Genomic DNA, 27,850 nt, shown 5'->3' with positions numbered 1-27,850 from the left:
GTGTTGTAGATGATCTCCTAGGTTCTTTCAGGTTCTGGCAGCTATGATTCTAGCATTAGTTTCAATAATCTATAACAAGTTTACTTTCCATTTCCACCATTGCATGAAGGAATGCCTCCCGCAGATTCCCTCTCTGTCAAATAAACTAACAAAGCAACAACTTTACTCAGTTGAAAGGTGTGGATTCCTGTTGATATATTTTTGTTCCTATTGTTGTTGAATCATGAAGATTTCACCAAGAGAATATGATTAAGCACTTGCAAAAATTGGGGTTCAATCTTGTTCTAGCATCAAAAACTAACAATTTCGTTCTTTCTCATGGCACCTCTAATTCCAAGATCTCACCGGGAATATGTGCTATAGTATTTACCATCAACTTAATGGATTTGACCTCTTTTAAAACAATGAGTCAGACAAATTAAATGTTTTTTTCTATAAAAAGATGTCAATCTTATTTGAGCACTCACAGCATAAGAGGCAAAGGCCTGTATATTTTGTTTTTAACCACAATGTATTTGCAAAATTCACAAAGCAAGAGTACTGGTAAATAAAGTGCTAACACTGTAAAAAAACTTCTTTATAATATTAGTGCATTTGGAGCATCATCTGTATTGATATGTTTACAATAGTATACTTTCTACCTTTTTTTAGCAAGTTCTAAACATCCTTTGACTTTTCAACTTTATTATTCAACAGGAAATCCTCACAAGAATACCATGAGGTAGATAGCTTAATGTTCCATTTGGTAGATGGAAAACTTGAGAAGAAGCTATTATTGCATGATTCCTATCACACCATTCAATAGGTCAGACATAACTGAACTAGAAATAGTACATATAAATTCTGTTTTAAAAATCCACTTTTCCATATCTTAAATTTATTTAATGGCCTTTTAGGCTTATTCCTCTCATTTTTAAATTAAAATGTAATTGAATTGAATTAGCTATAGAATTATTTAAATCAATGTATAAAGTTTCACAGACCCATATGCAAAAAATTATCACAGTCTTCTGAAATATAAACATATTTACACAAAAGCACATATCCACTGTAATAGAACTTATAGAGTAGAAAATAAATTTTTTGTAGACAGATTTTTTTCTGCCAGATACTGTGTTTAGCTTTAATATAAAAAAGGTCTATCCTCAGTCAAGCACATCTTGAATATGCTAAATATTTTCCAGGAAACTTTAGATATGCTAAATATTCTCCAGGAAGCTCTGAATACAGAACAGTGTAAAGATTTAAGTTTTCACTTTGTTTTTTCTGTTGATATTTAGTTATTAGTCTTTATTAACTCCAAAATTTGGTGTCATTTTCCTTTTAAAAGGCAAATATAGACAGATGATCTTTTTCTGTTTATGGTATCTTAATATTGAGATGTAATTAACTAGGAGGTATTTTTTTAGTTATATTCATCTTGTTTACATATGTTACATATAAACACATACACATAAATTAACAAAACTTTCAGCCATTGAAGAAATAGACAGGCTACATTTTTCCCTGATAAATCAGAGCAACAAATCCAGCACTTGAGATCTTGCACTGGAGGCCTGGAAATGAATCCAGCTACTCTGTAATTACAACCCTGAGGCCAGATGGCCATGCAGTATATATTTTGAATCATGTTTATAGGCAGACATAGTTCAAAATATATTAATGAGACATAAGATGTGATTTTGAAGATCTAGTGGTGCCTAATTTTTTACAATGTGATTTAAAGTATTTTAAAAATGATTACATGATTTTTAAAAAGCAAGAAGCAGTCTTTGAAAAATGTATTTTTTATTGAGTCCAAAGGACACAAATAATGATTAATAGTAGTTCATATTATTGGCCTACTGTGTGCAGACACTGTTCCAAGTGCTTTATTTACTCATATTAGTGCATTTAATCCTAACAACAGTCATAAGTGGGCACCATTTTTACTGGCTCCATAAAGATGAAAGTTAATGCACAGTGACTAAGAAACCTGTACAAGTATAAACAGCTCAGATGAGGCACAGCCAGTCTCCAAGCTCAGGCAGCCTGATTGCAAAGCCTACGCTTTCCACCGCTGGATTTGGGGCTGCGTTAAGCCCCAAAGTCATTCATTCATCTGACAAATTACATTAATGTATCTTAAAACTCACAGAAGCATTTCTTTCCATTATAGGAAACATTTTGTAGTACACAACATATACCAGATACTGTCCTAAGTGCTTTACACAAATCAGCTCTCCCAACCTGACATTCCGATTGACGTGTGACCTATCAGATAGCTGAAGACTTACAAGAGCACCAGTTGCCATACATTTATGTAGATGTTTCTAAATAAATAACTGGATAGATCATTCCCTCAAAAATCTAGAGTGTTTGTCCTGTTACTAATAATTTGAAACCAACTCCGCTAGCCTAAGTCTCATCAGTTCTTTTCATCCTCCTTGTACCCATGAAAAAATGTTCCCAAGAGTCTTTTCCATTCTCCATTCTGGCTTGACACTAACTGATGATGCTGTTAAAAAATACATCAGAAATGCTTACTAACAATACAACATACATCCTGCAGTTAGTGCTTTTGTGTATAGAACAATGCAAGTTCAGATACACTTAAAGCTTTTTTCAATGGCAACTCTTGTGGTTAATGATAATGCTATATTATTATTTAAAAACTCAGGTTAGAGTTCAAGTTATATTGCAAATCCTATGCTTCTCCATTCTAGCCATTGAGTGTCCAATCATCAGTGCTGGTATAGTGGAGCTGTGAATCCTTAGGGAAGGCTGTTGATTTTTTTTTTTTTTTTTGCTAGAAGAATCCCAAGTGCTCCAGGTAAAATAGGAAGTAAGAATTTGGCAGCCTCAGAAGCTCTTCATGTTCTGTGGAAAATGATGGTTCTCATCTTCCATTGAGGAAAACAACTTATAAATATTCAGCATATTAATAAGTAACACAGTTTCCCTTCTGAGGGAGGAGTCAGTGCTACCTGTCATTTCCTGTGTCTTCTTCCCTCAGGGTAGAAAGAGAGTTGGTCACAAAGTCCACCTCATAATATTGGATTGGTCTGAGTCTGAAGGACTTCTTGACCTCCAGCAAAAACACTGATCCAAACCATGTAATGATGAACAATATACAACATGCAGGAGTTTTAAGTCTTGTACCATGGATATAATTCATGGACAGTTCACACTAGATACCAGTCTTTGAGGCAATCCAGTTTCGATACTGAGTCACTCTTGTGTAGACACCAGGTTTTTTGGGAAGAGCACACGATTGTCCCCAACTTACTATACCAACAATGTACCAGATATCATGGTTATCATAAACCAGAGGTCCACCAGAATCACCCTGGAGAAAAAAACACAAACATATTTCAAATTGTTAACTCTGATTTAATTCAGGAGGAAGGTCATTGCAATCCTCTCTCTTCCACAGAAGAAAAAAAGGGAAATTGATGCAAAGAACATGCAGCCATACTAGAAATAGATTATATGATTATATAATGTTTCTCTCAATTGAGTTAAAATCGTGTGCTAAACTTTAAAGTGCATTTTTTTCTTGAAAGATTAATATTCATATGGAATGGTTACATTATTTCTGGTTCAGCATCCTTAGATTTATGCATGATTTAGTAAGCATTTACATAAAATAGTCAATATAAGGTTAATGCATAGATAAGGGATAAGGAAAGTTAGAATGGCTTCCAGTCTTCTGACTTGTTTAACAAAATGAAAGGAAATATCATCCACAGAGATACAAAACACAGGGCCAAGGTCAGGTGACAAGGGGAATAAGAAGAGAATCAGATGCAACATTTTGAGTGAGATGTCTTTGAAATATCCAAGTAGAATATACATATAAGTCTGGAGGTAAAAGAAGAGGTTGAGGGAATATATAAATCTGGAGATCAAAGAGAAGGTTGGGGGCCTAAAAGTATAAATTTATGGATCATCTGCAAAAAGGTAATAATTGAAGCTATGGAAGAGAGAGAGATCCTCTAGGGAGAAAGTATTAAGAGGAACAAGCATAGGTTAGACCGAAATTTAATGTCTGGGGTTAATGGAATGTGAGAAGGCAGAGAAGCAATGGTTTATAGGTCTCTACAAAGTTGAAGAAAGACAACATTTTGTTCAGCTAACAAATATTTGTGCCTGGCACTGTTTTGCGTGTTGGTGATACAACAGTAAGCAAAATAAGCCCCCCAGTGATGTACCTTCATGGAATTTATGACACTAAACTAGATAGGTATAATATATTGTGTATTGGATGATGATAAGAGCTAAAGATAAAAATAAAACCAAGAAGGGACACAGAGAATATATGTGTAAGGTGTGTGGGGGGTCTAGGTAACAGTTGGTAGGTTGCAGTGTAACACAGAGTGTGGCCAAGAGGACAGGAGTAGGTGAAAAGCAGGCAGGAAGGATTGGGGAGAGGTGTTAAATAGGAAGATTTGGGTAATTAGTGTCTATATAGTAGGAACAGTTTTTGGTGACAAAGTTCAAGATGTGGCCCTAAGAATAGGTGGCTGCAAAGTGGTGAAGATCACTGGAAATCAGATCTAGAAACTAAGAATCCAGTATTTAAAGGTATCAGTGTTAATATTACAGGGTTTGGGATGAGGAAGAGACCTGTTTCAGGTTTCAAAGCCATTAGAAAATGAGGCAAAGTACAGAGACTCAGAGGTGGAGGTAAAACAAGACACATGACAGATGATGACAGACCTGAATAAAGCTGTCATCAGGGGAGAGGTTTCTGTGTTTTTTTGTTTTCAATTTTAAGAAAATAACAATAGACCATAAGAGTAATTGTGTGAACCAGAAATAGAAGCAACAGGCTTCAATTTTCTAACTTGTAATATAATTAAAGTACTTGTTTGATCTCATACTAAATAAATTAACATATAAAAAGTGCTCAGTACTTTGCTTAGCACACAGTAAACATTCAACATTATAATTTCTGTTATTGTGATTATTAAGTAAACTGAGTCCTTGGTGAAATAAATGTCATTTTTTTCCTCTCAAGTAAAATATAAGCCAAACTTAGAAATGCCTAATGGAAACTTTCCTTTTCATGTTTTGACCTTGACTTTGGACTTACCTTACATGCATCTACTTTCCCTTCCATGAATCCAGCACATAACATTCCCGAAGTTATCAGACCATCATACACATCCTTTCTGTTACACACATCACTGCTTATGGTTTCCACCCTGGCTTGCCGAAGTTTGTTTTGTGTAGGTCCTGTTACACAGACAAACAAATGAACAAAAACACGTTCTTCAAATACAATTGTATCTAAGACATGGAAGACACATAAAGTGTATATACCTAGGAGCAAATGCACAATAATATTCTATTAACATCAATTGTTGCCTAATTTTATTTCTGTTTCATAAATGTCTACACCCGAGGAACCATAAACATACACAACCCAGAATTATATCAGTGGTTCTTCAAAAGCTATTGGAACCCTTACAACTAAATGCAATATTACATATATATATATGTGTGTGTGTGTGTGTATGTATACAATATATGTATGTGTGTGTATGTATATATATATATATATATATATATATATATATATATAGCATTTTTCCCATGAGGAGAAGGTCCATCACACTGATCTTATCTAATTGGCAGATTTTTCCATATAAAGAAATTAAGGCTCAGGGAATTTGATTTTCCAAAAGCTATTCAAGCAGAGATCAGGCTGTGTGATGCACAGAGCTGTTTCCCCTACTCTAGGCTGTAGTGTGTCATTTGGGGACACCCTGAAGCATGGGGAACTGAACAGATGTCCAGGACAAGCTAGCAATTGGACACCAGCAGAGCCAGGAGTAGTAAGGAAAGAATACTGCACAATTGAGTATGAGAAGAGAAGGAAGTAGTTCAGAGCTCCTGATTGAATTATTGAAACTGTAGGTTAGTATCCCCAAGTTAGTGGGAAGGGAAGGGAAGACTGAAGGAGACTTATAATGACAACTCACAAAGTCAAGTTGGAGGTGCATGGGGCATTTGGGAAATTTTACATATAATCAAATTCTGTCAAAAATATGAAAAATGAGATTAAGATATAGTATCATTTGTCTCCTAGTTTCTTTAGGATATCCCTGATAAAACCTTAAATGTTTCTCATTTCCACTTTTAAAATATTTAATTATTCTCTCTCTTTAAAACAGAATGAACTGGTACCTAGAAATTTAAGTTCCGGTCTTCAGTTTATAAAATTTCAGAACTGATGTCTCTTAAATCTCTTAGGAAGTGGGACAGAGGAAAAGAAATAAAGATTCTATTAATTAATCAAAATAAAAATTCACAAAGCACTGTTGTATTTATAACCAACATAAATCCTCACTAACATGAGGAGGAATTTTTTAAAAAAGAAGAAAAATGGATCATAAGATTGTGGTTTGAAGGATAAACTAACCAGGGTAGTTTGCATATGGGAAATACACAATTCGGAATCACTGCTCCCTTGTACCCCCGGGGCATTTTGTCCCTTCTTACAGCATATAAAGTGGTCTGTTCACTTCTTCCATATTAGCCTCTCCCCTTTCTCACCATTGGTCCTTTCCTCGAGGACAGGGACCTGATTTCTTCTACTTTTTAACCCACAGCTAACCCCCGGCCTTGATCTTCTTGGGGCCATACACATTGGAAGCATCAACACTATTTTTACAAAAAATCTACAGAGGGATTTCCTAAGCCAGCTTGTCAGAGCCTAAGAGATGTTCATATTGGTAAATTATGTTGAGCTACTCACCATCATCTACAGTGGATCCAAACCCTGTGACAAATACACTTGCTTTAGGCGGCAGCTTTATAGCTGCATCTGGGAGGCAAACTCTCTGGACTACGTTTGAATAGTCAACTCGGGTACTGAGCTGAGCCAAAGCAATGTCGTTTTCATTTGTTTCTCTCCGGTAATTTTCATGAATAATAATTTTTCTCACAGCTCGTTGTAGTTTTGGTGGTTTTATAGTGATACCAAAAGTGGCAATCCATTGATTTGGGTCTTTATTTCTGTAACACATTAAAGGGAAAAATTTATGATGCTTAACTTTATATTTTAAAAGAGATTGAGAGTATATTTCTTCCCAGCTATTGGCATTATGTGCCAGAAAAATCCCTATAGTGAAAGAATTTGAAATTGATGACCTTATTGAAAAAAGAGGTTAAACAAACTGATAATGTAAGCATGTGAAAGCCTTTTAAATATTTTCGTCCTCTAAAATGTTATGCTCTAAAAAGAGCACAGCAAACTAAATAAAATTTCAGTGCTTCATTTGGGTTAATAATAGTAATGGGTATTATACAATTAATTTCCAATCTTTGAATTTCTTGTTTGTTAGAAACTCATTAGATTCTGTCTTGTATAATTTAAATGAAATGTAGTGATAGTAATATTGATTTGTTTTGGCTATTACGCATGCTAAGAGGCATTTCCCTCTGTATCAGACACTGTACCCAGTCTTATTTGATGACTCACGTGTTGACTGTTGTTTACTGGGTCTTACTGTTATGCTTGAGATAAAGTGTACCTAATTTGTCTCTTGTGTATACAACCTCTTGTGTGTATACAGGATTGCTTCCTCGCCTACACCCAGACCCTGTCTGGATATTAAGGACTAAGCAGCCCTGACTCAACATCACGCTGTGAGAGTTCTCACCGCCCTTTGATCTGGCCTGGTCAGTCCTTTCTACTATTTTTGAGGCTCTCCCTTCACACATGCTTTTGTCTCCCACAAAATTACAGCATGAGCAATTGCTCTGTCATACTACCATCTCTTCATCTTTATATTTTTCCCCAAAGTTCAGGCCTTCTTTTTCTTCTTATCTCTATCCACGATTAGAAATATATAGAAACTTGAAATTCTCTGTGTAGAAGAAAATTATGTACAAGGAAATCACACAGAGGAGAGTTCATAAAGGGGATTTCCTTGTTTATTCAGGGTTACTGTGTTGATGAATCACAAAAGTGTCAGTGTACTGAAGAGCTGGAAGATGGGTGGTTTTCAGAGTACTAGGCAATGCCCCAGGGGTGAACCGGCAGAACAGGGTGTGGGGGGGTGGGGAGGGGACTGAGAGATGCAGAGGGCTCCTCTCTCAGTTCTTTTGCTTCTTTATACTTAAAGGACATTTTTATCTAAAGCTGAAATCTTAGGGCTGAAGAACTCATTTGAAAAGTAGAGGCCCTGGCTGGCGTAGCTCAGTGGATTGAGCGCGGGCCTGCGAACCAGACAATCGCGGTTCGATTCCCAGTCAGGGCACCCCAGTCAGGGCACATGCCTGGGTTGCAGGCTGGTTCCTTGCAGGCTAAGTACCAGCAGGGGATGCACAAAAGGCAACCGTACATTGATGTTTCTCTCCCTCTCCCCTTCCCCTCTAAATAAAAATAATAAATAAAATCTTTAAAAAAAAAAAAGAAAAAGAAAAGTAGAATTCTGGGAGATACAAGGTACATGGGACTTCAGTCCTCAAGGAGCTAATTGAGTGGATAAAAGAAAGTACCCCATTTCTTTATTCATTGTCAACCAGAAAGGACACTCAATGTAGTAGGCCCCATTCAACATGCTTGTGGCTAAGGATACCAAGACTCAGAAGCTAGAAGGCTTGCCCAGTGAGGAACATATTCAGCTGCTTAGTGTCAGATAGAGAGGGCCCAGGCCTCGTGCTTTCCTGTCAAAAACTTTTTTCCCTGCTCACACTATTTCACAAAGACAGGGATCTTTTTAAGTGGTTGTAAAGATACTAACATTTGTCTTAAACATGATTTTTAAAAAATACTTTTTTTATAGAATAAAAATTTTAAAGTCCTTGGGATAATTGTAATAGTATGTTCAAAAAACACTATTTTTCCTTCACAACACTGGATGTCATTGTTCATTGAAATTGTTACCATCCCCCAATTGAACCCTATCCAGGGTCATTCTATTTCCCAACACTTTTAAGTTATTATTATCAGCATAAAAAATGCCATCATTCATAGTTTAAGAAATCTTTCCCATGAGTCTGCAACCACCATCACCTGTCAAATTTCCCTGTTCCCATTGATTTAAAAATTACTTGAAAGTGGCATCTAAACTCACTGCATCCAATCCTTATTCTATCCTCTATTCCATTCATTCCCATCCCACCTTATCACAATTTCTCTTATTATGGTACCAATTATTTCCATTTTACCATACTTGATGGTCAATTCCAATTTGGGTCTTTCAGCCCACAAAGACTACACCGGACCTGCTGAAACAGGTATCTTAATTACTATAGCTTACATTCTTCACTAAACCTTAATAAATTGACATCTAGATTTATTTTTAATTTACATAAGTAGAGATTGGTTATAAATAAAAATGGATGATACTCCCCCAAACAAGTATTAAAATCAGAGCATTATGTGAACAAAAAGTCAGAAAGCCTTAAACAATTAGTAAAACAAGTTCATGTAAGGCACAATGCTAGTTATTTTATGAAGGAGAAAGAAGAGACTCCTTTATAAAGGGGTCTCTCTCTTTTCTCTTCTCTTGAGAGTGGCAATCACCTTAAATTCATTAGGTCATTCCCCTAACTCGTCTGCCCTACACAAAAAAGTATAGGTACCTTACAAGGACTGTCAAGAGCCTCTTAGACTCGACAAAGATAATTGTCTTGAAAGAATGGTGTGAACAGTGCTACTGGCCAGGGCTGCATTCAGAGCCTTTACCTTTTGAGAGTTTAAAAGGAAAAACTTTCTGTACCCTAATGGTGAAACCTCTGGGAGGAAAAAAGGTGTGTCCCCTGATCCCCTGGGGTGATCGATAGGGTGCTTTGTATATCTGCACACATGCACTGATAGAGCTGAGCTAAGAGCTTCGACTATGAAAGCTCAAGCAGAGCGCTCCTGCTGGGTCCCATACGACCAGCCTTCCATGCTGCGAGGGTGGTGAGAGGACGGCAGGTCTTTCCTATCATCCGCACACCTTTCTGGTCCACACAAGCCACAGGGGTTGTTGGGCGATGCAGTTGGGAGGCACAGCTTCAAGGGCGGTATCTTAGATTTTATCTTATGTGTAAAGATATAGTGGATGTTGGTTGTGGGAAAATAGAGGGATTCATTTTAAAAAAAGAAGTAGCTAAATTTTCTCCTTGCATAGACAGAAAAGTTTAAACTTGTTACATGATAATAACCAGTCTTTAAAATAATTTATGATATAGTGGGAAAGATAGCACTAACATCCTGATAATACAGGAAAATATAGGGTGAGAGCCCAGAGGATGATGTAAACCACAAGTCACAGTCATTTGGAGCAGGGAGATGTGAACATGGTCAAGGCATACAGCAAGCAAAGTGCATTTTAGGGGGACAAAGGAGGGTCCATTCATAACGGAGCAGAAGATAGGCTGGAGACATCAGACTCCTCTCAAGCATTGAATCAACTGATGGCAACTGGTCACTAAATAAAGAAGACAGCCCCAGTGAACTTACTTGCGGAAGCAGTGAGCTGCTGTGAGGAGCCATGTGTTACTGATGAGGGTGGCTCCGCACTGATGGCCTGCCCCTTTGAGCTGGAGGCTGGCCTGCCATGGCCACTCCCCTTCCATGGCTGTTTCCTTTCCTTGGACAATCCTTTCTGCAGAAGTGTATGCTGGTAATGGCAAGTTTGAAGATGTCATCCTTAGTCCACAGCCTGTCACAGAAATAGATTTTAGCTTGTTTTCATGAAAAGGAGGAGGGAAAAGTGCGTATACTGACTTGCATTTTGTGCTAATGCCTAGATAATACATTGCACCTGCTACTCTTTAATCCATTTCTAACACTCAGTCTCTGAGATTATATGTTGGGGTCCTACTGATCATAGCAAGGCTCAGAAAAAAAATATTTACTATTATTTCAAGGCATCGAATCCAGAAATCAACCTCTGTCTCCCTACATAAAGCATATATAGATGAATAAGTAGATTGGTAGATAATTTATTGATCACCAAAAATGCATAGAACCTGTAGGATGAGTACCCATAGGAAGGGGATTGGGGGAGGTAGAAGAGGGTAAAGGGGAATTAAATGGTGATGAAAGGAGACTTGGCTTGGGGTGGTGAACACACAATATAATATATAGATGATGTATTATAGAATTGTACACCTATACATTTATTAACCAATGTCACCCAATATATTCAATAAAAAGATTTAAAATGTTAAGAGTTTTAGATACATTTACAACCAAACACTCTCCAGAAAAAAAAAATTCAGCCTTTGAAAGAGAACATAAGTTGCTGAAGGTCACCCAGCTGGTAAGCGACAATTGGATATAAAATTAAAAGGATCTACATCAAATTGTAATTTTACTGCTAGGAGAGAGCTCGGTAATGTAGGTCATGATTCTCCCTTAACATAAATCTATATGTTGTCTTTGCAAAATCCTAAATTTAAACAATAATGACCTTTTAAAGTACCATATGATCTTACTCATATGTAGAGTCTAATGAACAACTAAACTAACAAACAAAATAGAGATAGACTTGTAGGTAGAGAGCAGGCCGACAGCCCTGGGAGGGTTGGGTGGGTGGGGGGGGGGGGCATAGAGGGATCAAGTGAAAAAAGAAAAACAAGAAAAAGAACTGATGGACACAAACCACAGTGTAGTCATTGTGGAGGGGAGAGGGTAGGTGGAGGTAGAAGAGGGTATGCTGGTGGAAAAATAATAAAATAAACTAAAACATATATATATATTCTTAAAAGAATAGTTTTTCTAAAGTTTATTGGGATTGACATTGGTTAATAACATTATGTAAGTTTCAAAGGTACATTCTATAATACATCTGAATATTGCATTGTGAGGTCACCACCCCAAATCTAATCTCCTTCTGTTGCCGAAATATTTGACCCCCTTTATCCTCTCCATTCTCCTCCCACCCTGACTCTCTCTAGTAACTGCATTTCAGTAGTCTGTTTCTCTAAGATAAAGCATGATTAGCGCCACCTACATCAGATAATATATAATCTCAGAATACAAATATATTAGTGAAAGTTATTTTCTACAAAACTTTTAGAACATATTTGCTTGGTATCAGAAAAGACATGCAAGAAAATATGACCTTAATATAACAAAAGCAGGCAACTCTAAGGGGAAACTATGCTGTGATAAGACCATATATAACAAAACTGCTTTATATAATGAAATAAAGTTCAATAAATCACTAAAAAAAGTCATAGCAGATATAAAATCCACCTGGATGAAGTAATGAGAAAAAAATGAGACCAGGCAATTGATATAAGTTGTTTTCAGAAGTATTAGAATTGGTAAAAAAAGAAATTCTTTCAGAATGCAGTGGAAAGTAACTTGAGCTGGAACTATAAATAATAATTGATATGGCCCTGGCTGGTGTAGCTCAGTGGATTGAGCACAGGCCTGCGAACCAGAGGATTGCGGTTCGATTCCCAGTCAGGGCACATGCCTGGGTTGCAGGCTGGTTCCCTGCAGGCCAACTCCCAGCAGGGGATGTACAAAAGGCAACCATACATTGATGTTTCTCTCCCTCTCTCCTTCCCCTCTAAAGATACATAAATAAATAAAAATAAAAAAAATAATTGATATGAAGGTCAGAAAATGGACATTCAAATAAAAGTAAGAAAGAAATGAACAAATGAAATAGGATCAATCATCAAATTTATAATGGAAGAACATTTTTCCAGAATAAGAAAAAATATAGTGTCCACATTGAAAACAGTCTTAGTGTCCTAGTCAAAATTCAGTATAAATACAACCACTTCTATATCTCTTGGCAAACAAGTTATACAGATTTTCTATATTCATCAGAAACAAAAAAAGATACCCTACATAATAATAAAAATCACACCAGCCTTAAATTTCTATTTTATAGCAAAAATACTAGAATAAAACAGAATATCCTATATAGAATTATCTCAAAAAGTTTATGGCCCAATAATCCTAGAAGACATTAAAATAAAAGAAATGGAAAGATATTCTACCATCTGCAAGCACTCATACAATATACTATTTGTATAATTTTGTTGCTTAAATGACTTGAAGATATGCTTTAGCAGACCAAAAGGTAACACTAAATCAAGACTCAAGAATGGAAAAGAGTAAATATTAATTTAACAGGAGATTTTTGTGATAGATAAATAATTGTAACTATGGGGATAGAATGGAATATAATGTTTAAAAACAATATTAATCAACTATGTAAAGATTAAGTGGTAAATAAAATTATAAAGTTATTTATATAAAACTGGAAAGTCAATTGAAGTTGGGGAGAGGAATTTAGACTATGTTTTTCATTATGCATAGTTCTTGCTTTATCCTTGAGTTTGATAACTAAAAAGATAAAGGTTCATATATGGATTTAACAAGCATAAAGGCAAGAAGATATGTATATTAAAAATGTGTTATAAAAAAGACAGAACTTGATGAAAGAAAAAACTTTTACCAAAAGCCTGAAACATGAATGAGAACATATATATGAGCATTGAAAATATGCTAAGTGTTGCAAGTCACATATAGTGAACATTCATTTCTTTTAGCGTTCTTATAAAACTTTAATGGACATATATTTGTCCATAAAAAAACATACCAGTGTAGGGAGTGGTGATACAAAAAAATGACCATAACAGATATTTTAAGAAAAATGCAAAAAAAAAAGACCCTGAAATTTTAACATGAAGAAGTCTAACTAGTTACAAATTTAAAAAACTCTCTGAATTGTGATAGTATATTAAAATACAATTATTTAAGTGAAATGTTAGCCATATAGGGATGTATGTTGTATTGAAAATACTATGTACTTTTTATCATAATCTATAAGCTAAAAATTTTTCAATTGTGTTTAGTATAAATTTATAAATTTAAATAGCTTTAAAGTAGTAATAATATAAAACTAAGTGTTTGACAAAAATATAAAATGAACAAAAACTCTTGTTTCTTTTGTGGTGATTATTTTACGTTATTGTATAAGTGAATATGAAGTCATTACATTGTACAGCTAAAATTAATATCATGTTATATCAATTATACTTCAATGACAAAAACCCTTGCTACATTTTAGTAACTTTTTATGCCTTTTATTTATTATCTTTGCTATAAAAGAGACAGTTAATTGTGGGTTTTGGAACTTACGGCTGTTTAGAAGATTCCTCATCTTTTTGCCGTCAATAGCTGAAATAAACAAAATGTGAATTAGTTGGTAAAAGAATATGGTCTTATTTTTATGTAATTTTGCTCAAATGGCCTCTTTTGGAAATGCTTATTATCCAAAGCATGTGTATTTCAAAAGAGCATGAGATTTTTCATAGCCAAGTTCTAAATAACCCTCTACTCTGATTTAATCTCAAATGTATAAGTTTAATTTAAAATAAAAAGGGAACATTTTGGTTTTAATTTTTGCTGAGAAATCAGAAACTAAAATTAGAAAAAAATGGTAAAGATAAATGTCCCTGATTGCTTTCTTTGGGAGCTTCAATATAACTCATGAAAGCAATCACCGATTCCTATTACAATTGGTGTTCACTATATCAATTGCACTAGCCTATGCACAGTTAGTTGTGTTGGAAGGGCAGCTCCAGAGAGCTAAAGGTATTGCAGACCCCTCACAGCCCGATTTTCAGGCTTCAGTCTACAAAGGGTAGGAATGCATTTAATGCAGGCTGATGGCTTTCTGTCACTGAGGATTCTCTCTCAGATGATATAATGGAAGGTTGTAGCTCAGGCAACAGGCACTAGAGGCAGGAAGCTCTCTCATATACAGCCAATCCAGGGACGCTACCCCACTTCAATTTCTCCTCCACTTGATGCCTCCCTCTGTGACGTTTTTTCCTTCAAATGTATCTTAGTGTCATTTAAGGTCTGTGTCATTTAATTTTTGGTGGTTAGGTATTTGTTTTATTTTAGTTATTTGCTAGGAAAAAATAGAGAAGNATGGAAGGTTGTAGCTCAGGCAACAGGCACTAGAGGCAGGAAGCTCTCTCATATACAGCCAATCCAGGGACGCTACCCCACTGCAATTTCTCCTCCACTTGATGCCTCCCTCTGTGACGTTTTTTCCTTCAAATGTATCTTAGTGTCATTTAAGGTCTGTGTCATTTAATTTTTGGTGGTTAGGTGTTTGTTTTATTTTGGTTATTTGCTAGGAAAAAATAGAGAAGTATATGATAAGTTGCTCAGGAATGTTGACTTTCCCAAAAGAAGGATGTGAGTCCCAAATCATTCTAGAGGTTTTCTGGATATTCCAATTCTCTTTGCTTAACAAGAGATTGGGTTGGCCTAAAAGTTTGTCCATTTTTTTCCATAAGGTGGCTCTAGTACCACTTAGTTGTCTTCAACCTCATTCAAAACAATTTTGTTAGATAGTATTTTGATAAGCTGTCATATCACTGTGCATTTAAAAAAACATCAAAATTGGTGAACTTTTGTGTAGCTATTTTAATATTGAAGATGGAAAAAATACACAACATTTTGGCATATTATTCTTTATTATTTCAAGAAAGGTAAAACACAACTGAAATGCAAAAAAAAAAGAATTTGTGCAGTACATAGAGAAGGTGCTATGACTGATCGAATGTGCAAAAAGTGGTTTGAGAAGTTTTGTGATCAACAGTTAAGTAAATTTTTTTTTAAAAGTTGTTTTGTGCTGAAGATTTGTTGCTGGATGACGCTTGATGGTTGGGTAGACCCATTAAAGTTGATAGTGGTCAAATCAAGACATAAATTGGGAACAATCAATGTTACACTATGAGGGAGATAGCTGACATACTCAAAATATCCAAATCAATAAAGTTATTGATAAAAACAAAAATGTGTCTTGTATTTTACAGGAAAAAACATATAGACTTTTGGCAAACCCAATGTGCATATGGCAGAAAACAATATATACAGCAGAATTTTGACAATAAAATTCTACGATAACATTTTATTGAATAGAATATAGTTATCTTTATATTAAAGCAATGTGTATAATAAAAATTCATTGTACATGGCCCAAAAAGCTGAAAAAAATTTTAATGGTGAAATGAGAAAGCCTACATTTAACATCTCTTTGACAATAGACCTTTTACTTTAGCATACACAATCATAAATTAGGGGCAAATATATTATCAGAAATTGAGATTTAGTTTGAGATTATAATTTGTAATATCCTGGAAAATACCATGTTTTGTTTTAGAATATTATTGATTGATAATAAAGGTGGAAACCATACTCTTCATTGTTACTATTTCTTAAAAAACTTGTCATTAATGTCTATGGGGATTCCATCTCGCAACGTATTTATGAGTTTCCCAATTTCTAACAACATAGAAATTAACCTCAGACCATCTATTTCTTAAATTCTTGGCTGCTGAGAGGAAAAACACTTTCATGTCCAAAGAACAAGTCTTATTTTTTATATTAAATCAGAAGTAACTGAACTTTGAACTACTTAAGCGGAAGCAATGAGCAGAGCTGGAACACCTATGGTATATGAGACATGTGCTAGAATTTGTGGACAGGGATAAGAAAATAAAAGGACAAAGTCCCTGACATTGACACTTACAATCTTATTGAAATACATTTTTTTTATTTTCTCTAATTAAGTATTGATATAAAAAATAGAAATGCCTCTCAACGAGGATTGCAACTAACTTTGAGGTAACCTTAGTTTGAGTTTCATGACCTTTTTTAACCTAATTTTCTTCCACTCTTGAGGGAGAACATAACCATTTTTATAATTTTAGTTTTGTAAGGAATAAATAAAGAGATAGATAAAAAAGCTTTCAATTGGAAGTAAACTGGAGAACCACTTCACAATTCATGTCATTTTTCTTCCTACAGAGAAAAACCTTCAGAAAGATGTCTATTGCTTTGATACTTCAGAAGCTAATCCTCAAAGCTAATCTGTAAAGACCAGGTCTGGCCACAAGGCTTGCTAGTCCCATGTCTTACAACTACCTTAAGTCTCAGCTTCCTTAAAATGATGAAAATAATACCCACTCTTTTATGTTTTTGAAAATATCTAACATTATAATACATGGAGAAAATGTAAGATGTGCAGAAGAGGCCTAAACAAATAGAAAACAAATATTCATAAAACTAAACTTTGCCTTAAAGTGAATTTTTATTTTAGTTGTATTCCACACTCATATATGTATATCACTGGTGAATTCTTAAAATGAGAAGACACACTGACCTAAGTTCTTATGAGAGGATTGCAAGGGAAGGGAATCACAAGGTGGTACAAGAACTTACATGTGAGTGTAAATGATGGTCTGTTTATAGCCAAAGGCACCTGCTTTGTCTTCAGATTTTGATATAAAATATTCTCAATTCTTTTCCTGAGTTGCTCGGCAATCCCAGTAGATGGGTATCGAAACATGAGAACCATAAGAATGTTCACACCGTTTTTATCTGGACTAAAGAACAAAAAAGCAGATAAATAGAGATAATAATAAAGCCAGTTTTCTAATCATTAATTGCTTTTAGATATTATGATTCACACTAAATTTAAAGTAATACAATGGATGGCATATGTGTATATCATATTTCTAAATTATCTCTTGAAATGCTGGTTAAGATATAAAACAGGAAAAAAATTGTTCTCTGCCCTTACTTAGGCTCATAGTCTGGAGGAGTTATGGGAGAAGGAGATGTTTATGAACTCATGCTTTACATGCACTTAAAGGATTTGCTGTTTAAGGTATTTTGAGCCAAAGGTGTAATCATCATTATTCATCAGAAGTGAAGTGGAAAAAACAATGCTTTGTGTTCACCAAACCCAGGTTTCTTTGCCTCTGAGAACAGATCTAGATTTAATTGCTTCACCTTTCCTGTAGTTTATTGAAACTCCCTAGGGAATTCTAGACAATGGAATGTAGGCAGAAATGACGTACCCTGCTTCCAGGCCCAGACCCTAAAAACCTCTCATTCCATCTTCTGTGCCTTCCTTCTTCCTGTATCTGCCAACCAGATGTGGGAAATCCAGGGAGCGATTCTGCCATCCCTGCCAGCATCCACATCCCCTGCTGCCACTTCTGACTCTTTGAACCGAGCCACCAAAATGAAATAAACCTTTATCGTGTTAAGCCATTGGTGTTTTGGGGGCTGCTGATCAGTTAATACATGGTGATAAGTAGATGATTAGAGAAAGCAATTATAAAAGGGAATCTATTGATAAAAGTTTCAAATATATCAATTTATACTATAATGTATAGGTTTAGAAAGCCTCTGTCACCTTTTGAGAATGAATTTAATTGGCAACATATCACAAATATGTGAAGGAAGAAGGAGAGAATATAGAAAGTAAGAAAGGAACAAATGTACAGAGCAGAGAGGTAAGAAAAGGCAGGAGCCCCTTAACCATATGCATATTTACTTGACCATCAAGGAGTAAAGTAAGTATTACAAATACATATTTTACATATTGATTAATATATAATAATTTTCATCAAAAATGGGTAGAAATATATTCTAATAAATACCAAGCCCTGGGTGGATTACAGTAATTTATCTTAGTCATTGACAGCAGTATATGACCACTTTATAAATTTATGGGTATCACCTTTTATGGGAACATAAAAATGCAAGCATTAAAAATTTAAAAATTATGGAGAGGAGGGGGCTTGGTTTTCAGGAAAAACTATAAAAGACACATGGACAAAACCAAGGAGGGTTGGAATCAGAGGAGGAAGGTGAGGAAGGGGGAGTGGTGGGGGGTAAATGCAGATAACTGTACGTGAACAACAATAAGATTTTTTTAATTTAAAAAAGGACAACTGTAATAGCATAATCAATAAAATATATTTTAAAAGAATACTTAATAACATGTAAAGATACATGAGATGCTATAATAAAAAATTTTTAGTGTCAAAAATAGCAATAGAAATATAATGACATCAAAGAAAATCCTTATTGCAGAGAAAGTCATAGGCTGATTGCTGGGAAGGCTTAAAATGAGGACAATCAAACAGAACTGGGGTGAGTTCTACTGGGTCCCTTGCTGAAGGAGCAGGGTATGTTGGCAGCGTCTTCCCTCCACTTCCTGCATTAATTCCTCTTGGAGAGCACCTTTATTTTTAATCCAATAAATGACATTGTCTCTGGTCATAGAGCACTTTATGTCTTTCTATTGAGACTGGCAAATGGCTAGGCAGTATCAAACAGGCTGCTCAAGATTCATGACATTTTTGTGTTCCAGCAAACATTCACGCAGGGGAGCTGAGCAATTGTGTTGATCCAATGCTTCTTAATGTACTGGTTTGAAGTTGCAAACCAAGATTACCTACCTTATTTTGATAACATGAGATCTGACAAACCGACCTGCTCCCGAAGAACGTTGAAATATTCTAGACATCTGATTAGAAAAATTGTAAGAAGTATTAGTCTTAAGAAAAATGTTATGCCTTGTCTTATCGAGAGACTTAAGGCATGACAAGGATTTCAGTTTATTCTCCGATATGTGCACAGGCTATTCACAGCGATAAGACTAACTCAGGCTCTAATCCTTAGAGCAACAAACATAACAAAGCCGTTCAATTTTTCTGAGCTCCTGCACATGGTATAATGACAACAGCTACCTCATAGAGTTATTTTGAGCATTAAATGAAATAATGTATATCACACATTTCACACCTTGCCTGGCATATTATAAACTAGCAATAATGTTCATTTTGATGATCATCAAATGAATTAAAATATCTGTGCTAATTTTCAAGGCAGCATCCTCACTTTTAATAAAATCCACTGTAAGTTTTCCTTATTCTCGAATATGACGTAGTTCATTATCAATTTTAACTTGATTTCTTAAGTGATTATCCCATTACTACAGCATTCGACATAATATGTAATGGCATCTATTGTGTGACTCTGACACCCTCACTTGTTAGTCATCTCTCTGTGGCAGGTGTGCTTTCACAACTGGTGCTCCATTTAGAAGTAAGTTTCACCACACTCCATACTGTTAGCATTTTATTACTCAGCTTTTCTGATCTGAGTCAGTGAAAGATTTTGAATGTTCAGTGAATTGACTTGCCAAAGGGTTCTGATTTCCAAAAGGCTGTTAAGTTGCTGCCTTAGAGACAAAAACAACAACAACACAAGACAACGACAATAACCCCACTGAACTGAGTCAGATATTACAAGTCCATGTAAGTTTACATAGGCCCACACCCCTGGTTAATCTTGCCCCTCAATTACTGTATGCTCTCGGAAGAGGAAATATTGCCTTCTTCCCCATAAGATTCCTCCTTCTAAACTAGTGACAATGCTCAGTAGGTTTTACCTCATGAAATATTGATTCTGCATCCTTTCCTTCAATCCCACTGCTATGGTCTAAAGTCAGCTCCCTTGAACTTGAGCCTTTGCAGCTGTCCCTTCACTGGCATGTTTATGTGGTTCTACTCCATCTTTCCTCTTGTCAGTTGTTGCCCTCAATGCTGGCAACCAGGATATTTCTAAAGTGCAAATCTAAGTTGTTATACTCCTGCTTCAAGCCCAGTGTCTCCCTCTGTGTGAACTCCATAGCCTTATCCTTTCATTGGCCCTTGCCCCACCCCTACATTCCTGGCCTATTCTCTTATCTACTGAATGACCTGTTCTTTTCTAAACCTACTAAACTGGTTCACACATCTATGACTTTATACATACATTTCCTTCCTCCTACAATATCTCAGGCTAATTTCTTCAGTTACAATCCTGGTATTCTTCAGAAACTCCAGTAACAACTAAATTATTGTTGACTTGCCCTTCTCAAATAAAGTTGAACACTCCTTTATTTGGGCCACCACTGCATCTCGCACGTGATTCTCTTGTAGCGACTCTCAGGCCAGTTTGACACTGTGTTTTTCCCACTCTAGGTGAGCTACGCGACCACTGGGAGTGTGTCTACTTCATTTTTCTATCTCCAGCATTTGGCACATTGCTTGCCTCACAGTAAACACTCAATGTATGTTTAATGAATAAACCCATGAATAAATACATAAGTAAACGAATGACGAATCAACTCTCAGGGAGGAAGATAATAACACATTGTTTTTGTTTCATCAGCAAATCATGTTGCCAAAAGTTAAGTAGAAATTCATGGGACTGTAAAGCAAGGTGGGAGCCAAGAGACCCCAGGGTGACTTGTACATGGATGGCCATCCCAGGGGCTTGAGTCAGTTCCAAGTGAGATCACTTATGGTTTCACTAAGTGTCTCTGAGCTCATTGTAATTCCATTTCTCAAGGAATAGAGAAAAAATATGATTTTAAGGTCTCCCACACTTTACATAAAGGCCCTCTGAAAATTTTAAGTGTATACATAATAGCACTTTGGGAAAAGAACAAGATTCTATTATATAATAGTACAAAAAATTCTACTCTTCAAACTAAACTAAGAGTCTCTTCAAACCAAGAATCTCTTCAAACTAAAATGTGATATTAACAAGATGATGGTCCCCGGAGGTGTCAACCTCTACTTAAAAATGGGTGGATGTTGATAGAGTACAGTACTGGTATAACCACTAAGAACCCCTTACATGTGTTAATTCCATACTACAAGGTAGGCATGGGACTGATTCCTCTATTTAAACCTCGCATGACCGCATGAGGAAAGTATTTTATTTATCCTTAGCAGCCCCACTGTATAGATGACTAAACTGAGGCTCAGGATACTTAAGTCAACTTTTCCAAAGCAGCATAAAAAGGGGTGGCTCCGCACTACATGGTATACCTTAAACTAACCCAATGTTGAATGTCAACTGTAACTGAAAAGTTAAAAAATTAGTGAAAAATTTTCAAACAAAAATGCACATGTGTGCAGGGCATTAGGAAAACATAACCAATCGGAGGTTGTGACAGCATAGTGGTTTAAGCACATTGTCAATTTGTGAAGCTGTCTCTTACTTAGGAGGCGGCTGTAGAAACATCATTTAGCGTCTCTGTGCCTACGCGTCCTCACTTGTAAAAGGGGAATTGTACAATAATTACCTTGTAAAGTTGTTGTGAAGTTATAAAGCATGAGGAACTAGAACAAAAGAAAGTAGTGGTTCTGGCACAAGAACCCAGGGAATCTGGCCCTAGATTTTGTGTTCTTAAGTCCAATCAGTGACACTGACAATCCTGTGTTACTTACATAGATGATAACAGAGGTTTGGGTGGGTGGGGGAGAGCAGTCCCAGGGCAGGAAACTCTTAAAGAGGGACTCAGTACATCTTTTATTTCCTGACTCTAAGTCTCATAAAAGATAACCTCTCGGGAGGTTGCTCTTTGCTGCTTCTCAGTTTAGCAAGGCGAAGGGAACTGCTGCTCTCTACATGCCTAGTTATTGTAAGCAGTTTCTGGAGATGTTTAACTCATGTTTATATTCTTCTAATAAAAACTCACTAGTATTACATTTAGTCCAAATTACAAAAATTAATTGTATCCTTCCCTGTTTTTGATTCAAACCATAAAGAACAGAGTTTTTTTTTTTTATTATTGGGGATTGTTCTATTTAAAACAAGAGTGTGTAAGTTTGTGGTAAAACAGAAAAGCTCTCCTTAAGATCAGAGGCCAATTGTAGCCCTTGGCTTGAACTTCAGCATTAAAAAATCACATAACATGTTTGAAACAAAGTGTGGCTCTAAGATGACACCCAGTTACTGTCGCTGGCAAGACTGGGCTCGCGCCTTTCCCTTCTGGCTGGGAACTACACGCAGATTGTCCTCATGGAAGATCAGTAGTTACTGGATGCCATCTAGGGTATCCCTTTCTAGATCCACCGGTGAAAACAAGTTACGCAAACTCTGCAGGTTTCCTGGCACTGTCAGGGAAATACGTACCAGCAGAGGGCAAATATACCAAGAAAACAAATTCCGTTCCCCTTTTTTCTCCAAGAAAGTGTCCTGCTAGCTCAAAGGGATTCTTCCTTCCTCTGATCTCCTAAAATACTGATCATTTGGATCATATATTTGATGATTATTTTCTGCACTGTAGTAGCTCTCATACTGTTATAGTATCTTTTTAGTTCTCCTATTATTTACACTTTTAGTTTATATTATTTTCCATGCATAAACTTCCATACATAAGCCACATTTTAGACTCCAGTAAGGAAGGAACTGTATATTATACAGTCTGGCATTCTTCACAGCCTTGCACAAAGTAGGTACACAATAACATTTTAATTAATGATGAATTTCCCAACTGTGGTTAATCTTAAACAACAGTATAAGGAAACAACAATATGAAGAAAAAATTCTGGGTTTTGCCCAGAATCGTTTCATGACTTACTAATCCCAATCTCCTTCCCTTTTTCATTTTTCTATTTGTTATTCAACACAACTGATTAGGATCCTCCTATATGACAGGTACTGTGACAACAACACTGGATAAAGAGCAGGGAACAAAAAGTTGGGGTCCCTGGACTCACAGACTACAGAGGTAGACAGATAGACAGTAATAAATAAATAGGCAACTAGTACAGTGAGGTGATATAGAGTCATGGCAGGGGGGTCTGTAACAGGGAGGGGTTCTCATGGAGGAGACATTTAAGTGATACCTGAAGGATAAAAAGGAGTAAGCTACCAAAAGAGCAGTGCTATGGGACAGTCTTCCAGGTGGGAGAAACAGAAAGTGCAGAGAATCCAAAAGAATGTCCAGAGCAGGACGAGAGTATAAAAGTTGGAGGAATTGTTAGAGCCCAAACATCCAGGTTCTTGGAGACTTTCCTGAGGAGCTTGGAGTCTTGTTTGCTGTTGGTGGTGGTCCTCCAGGAAATCTTTTTTTAAAATTTGTCAATTATAGTTGACATTTGATATTATTTTATATTAGTTTCAGATGTATAAGATAATGGCTAGACATTTACATAATTTATGAAGCAACCCCTCCATAAGTCTAATGCCCAGCTGGCCATAAAAAAGAACAAAATCTTACTAACTGTGACAACACGGATGGACTTAGAGAATATTATGTTCAGTGAAACAAGTCAGGCAGAGAAAGACAGGTACCACAGGATTTCACTTACGTATGGAATCTATAGAACAAAGTAAATGAACAAACATTTATTTTGTTCTTTAGAACAAACAAAACAGAAAGACTCATAGAAAAGCTCAAATTTTGTCATAAGTATATTCAGAAACCACTTGTGAAATTTTAAACAAAATAATACTAAAATGTGTTTTTACAAGATAGTTCCAGTTGCTGTGTAGACAAGATATTAGAGGGAGCCTGAGTAGAAGCAGTTATTACTGTGAGTTGCTTATAGAAAGAAAAGTATTAGTTAGATATAGGATGGAGATAGTGAATTAGAAGTAGAAACATGACTTGCGAATGGATTAGACATAGGGAAATGTAGGTATCCTAGCAACTAGACAAATAGAGATGTCATTTGTTGAGTGGGAAAAAAAGGGAACAAGGGAATGAGATGGGGAAGCAACTTTCAAGAATTGCATTTAGATATGATAGCTTTGAGGTACCTGTGGGAAATTCAAGTGGAAATGTCACATAGACAATGAACCTTACAAGTCTGGAGTTCAGAGAAATCTGGGTTAGTGATTAAAATTTTTGAAATAGAGCTACTGGATATCTGTCAGTATATACTTCCCCACTTTTTTCTGCTGAGAGGACCCCTCCTTTCCTATAGAGAAGTCATCCTGTATCTTCCATATGGAGCTAAATTTGCCCCCTGCTCTCATTTCTCACATGGGTAGAACAGTTTCATTCCCTTAGTTAAAGGGATTGTTTTTAGGATGGCCAGGTATTCCAAATCTGACCAAGTAGGTTGGTTTTCCATACTTTGCTCCAAGGACTAGTATGGAAAATTGTCTTTTTCTGCTTCAGTAAATAACTTGGGAACATGTAGCTATTAACTATCTTATCTGCCACGTGCACAATAATTTTTTAAATTAAAAGCCTGAGGACGTTGTTTGAGTCGCTGAATTCAGCCACACCTGAAGCCAGATGAATCTCTAGATTTTTCCAATAGTCTTACGTATCCTTCCGTCCTTCCTTCTTTTTTCCTTTCTTGCTCCCTCCCTTCTTCTTTTATTTCTTTTCTTCTTTCCTTTCTTTCCCTCCCCTCTCACCTACCATTCTCTTCCATTCTTTCTTTCTTTGATTCATTAATTGGGTTTCTGTTATTTTCTTCCAAATGTAACCCATTCAACATGAGGAAGGATGAGGTCATTTATGGAGCAACCAAAGAAAGGGAAGCGAAGAAGGGATTATACCTTTGGTGATCGGGAGGCCTCGGTAAATGGGACTTGTACTGTTTATAATCACATATAAGCAAATAAAGCTTTCTTTTTAATAATTTCTTAAGAAGGCAAATTTACTTAAGTGATGATGAATTGTGATGAAAGAGGAATTTTAGCAGATATTAGTTTCCTAGCCATCCCCCAGCTTCTATAAGTCTGGACTGAAAACAGCTCACACCTGTATTTCCCGTGAGGCCTGACCTTATCTGACCTGAGCATCTTCTTCTGGGATGTCAGGTAGCTTTTTCTCCACCTTCCCTGGGCAGCCCTTGTTGTTATAACACAAATAGCCCAACCCTCTTTCCCTTGGGCAGAACCAACTCTCTGCTGTATCAATAATTAGGTTTCAGACTCCCTCAGAAATCAGTCTGAGCTTGCACTTCTGAAAGTACATCTTGGTCTAGCTTCTTACTCTGTCCTTTGCTGTTACCCTCACTTTCTTAAAAGAATTTTCTGAAAGCCTTTGGTTAATAAATTGCTTAACCAACAGTCTTCATCACAGACTGTGCTTTTTGGGATTTAAACTATACAGATATATATATATATATATATATATATATATATATATATATATATATAATTTGGAACTAGAGAATGCTGCTCAAATTATTTAGTCCTCAGAACTGTATAACCTAGGTACACCATATTATCTTTAATTCACAGAAACAGAGATTGAGGCATGGAAAACTAAGTACCTATGACAACCACATTCAAAGTGAGAGAGAAAAACACATTTATAAACTTTTAAAAACTTCTATTGGGCTTACCATTCTCTCAATCTGATGACTCCTTTGTGTAAACTCGTTTGAGGTTTTTATTCCATAATTTTCTTTGTATTTTATGTTTGTAACTTGAAAAGAGGCAAGGTAATAAAATGACTTATCATCTGGAAGGTAAAAATAAACAAAAAAATCCATGCTTAAGTACAATCAGTTCTTTGTCCCCTAAACCCAGGAAATAGGCTTACTATAATGCAACTTATTTCTTCTCAGTATAAAAATGACTGTGAACATTTTTTCAAATATTTTGTAATTTCATTAGCGTACTCAGCTAAAATAGAAAATTCAGGCATTAGAATAAATGCCTGAGGTATAATTTCATAATACCTCATTTATGGTGTTTTTGCATATCAAATTTTTCATACAATTGGATATGCAATATACAATGGAAAGTAAATATTAAAAGTAATTGTTGAAAGTCACATAAAATTATCAATGCTCAAAAAATTATCAATGTTCTCCAAGAATTATAGTATAGGTACATCATAGCTAAGCTGTATTTTGAAGATACATTGAACAGGCTATCATTTTTTTCTATATTACTGATAAGCTTACTTACATAGAAGTCTATATTTATTGTTTTCAGTTTCTTTTTGTCTATTCACTTTTCAATTCTCTGAATTTTCTACTGACACACCACTGAAACTGACATTGTCAAGGGTTACAGTTGTAATATCAAATAGCCAGGGTTTTTTTTTTCTTAGTTTATTTGCAGCCTTAACCATGTTCCCTGAAACTCCATCTTTAGCATCATGAAGCCATCTTCTAGTATTCTTCCTTCCTCCTTGTCCATTCCTTTTCATTTACCTTGAAGAACTCTTTATTCCTACTTTTATCCTGAGCCACCCAATATTCTATCCTTGACCTGGTCACATTAAATACGTCCTTCTGAGTGATCTTAACTGTGAGAGCCTCAATGACCAACTATTTGTTGATATTAAAAGATAAACCAAGCCATATTTAAATTTTCAACTTTCTTATGCAAATTCCAATGGGACAGTGCCAAATCAAAAGTAGTTAGGAGCACTCCATCAGCAGTAACTAAGGGACATTTTTATAGAGAAGCTACAGAAGAAAAGCAAGGATATTATTTGTTTGGCTATAGTTAATTAAGTGATTGCCTTATGTGAGGAAGCATGTTTGTAACTGGTTGTTTCTAAGTTTCATTTTCTCAGATAAGAGTGTATGGACTCTGGTTTAGGTTTTGGTTTGCTTACATAGGCTACCAAGGTATTAGAACCACCTCAGTTCAATGACCTTCTTGTTTAACAATTGATGACTCCAATACTTTTATCTCTACACCAGATTTTGACCGTGAGTTTCAATTCTGTAACAATGACTTCAAAGACTATTCACTGGACATCCAATAGGAATTGTATGCATTTCCAAAGGGAAATAATTATTTACCTCTTCCTCTACTCACACCTGCTCTACTTCTTATATTTTCTGTCTTCATGAACACTGCCATCATCCACACAGTCACCCAAAGCTTGGCTTCATCCTCATTTTCAATATTAAATCAGTCTTGCGGTTTCTAAATTCTATGGATGCAACCCATTGATAATTCTCAAATCATTTATCCCATCCAGAAAAACTACAACCTTAATTCAGAATCAGTCACCCAGCTACTGTCTATCCACACCAAACAACCTTTCTATTAAAAAAGAAGTCCCCCTATTAGATAATCTATCTTAAATGCTACCAGTACAGTCTACTTCATCACCCAAACAAGAGATTTCAGGGTGATCTTTGATCTCTCCCTAATAAAACAGCAAGGTCTGACAAAGTTGTCACCCAAATTTTTAAAATCCGTTCTCTATTCACAAACGCTACTGTCAGCGTTGCTATAGTCCATTTCCTCATCCTTTATTGTGTAGAAAAGGTAGTAGCTTTCAAATTATTACCTGGCTTC

General features: G+C 35.8%; 1 protein-coding gene across 1 annotated transcript in view; it reads right to left on the bottom strand.

The window, feature by feature from the left end:
* Positions 1-224: 224 nt before the first annotated feature.
* TMPRSS11F (transmembrane serine protease 11F) overlaps positions 225-27,850 on the bottom strand; it is a 74,850-nt gene continuing 47,224 nt past the window's right edge. The window contains exons 4-11 of the mRNA XM_037042021.1: positions 25,927-26,045; positions 19,234-19,301; positions 17,201-17,364; positions 14,099-14,137; positions 10,448-10,649; positions 6,746-7,005; positions 5,078-5,220; positions 225-3,328 (exon numbers count right to left, since the gene is read on the bottom strand). Coding sequence (XP_036897916.1) covers positions 3,170-3,328; positions 5,078-5,220; positions 6,746-7,005; positions 10,448-10,649; positions 14,099-14,137; positions 17,201-17,364; positions 19,234-19,301; positions 25,927-26,045 — 1,154 coding nt within the window. The 3' untranslated portion in view covers positions 225-3,169. The remainder of the gene's footprint in view (positions 3,329-5,077; positions 5,221-6,745; positions 7,006-10,447; positions 10,650-14,098; positions 14,138-17,200; positions 17,365-19,233; positions 19,302-25,926; positions 26,046-27,850) is intronic.

This window comes from Sturnira hondurensis, unplaced genomic scaffold (genome assembly GCF_014824575.4).
Source record: "Sturnira hondurensis isolate 20B ecotype Veracruz unplaced genomic scaffold, ASM1482457v3 Scaffold0000566, whole genome shotgun sequence".
Taxonomy (NCBI): domain Eukaryota; kingdom Metazoa; phylum Chordata; class Mammalia; order Chiroptera; family Phyllostomidae; genus Sturnira; species Sturnira hondurensis.
The sequence above is the reverse complement of the archived record's forward strand: the minus strand, read 5'-3'. Positions and strand labels throughout refer to the sequence as shown.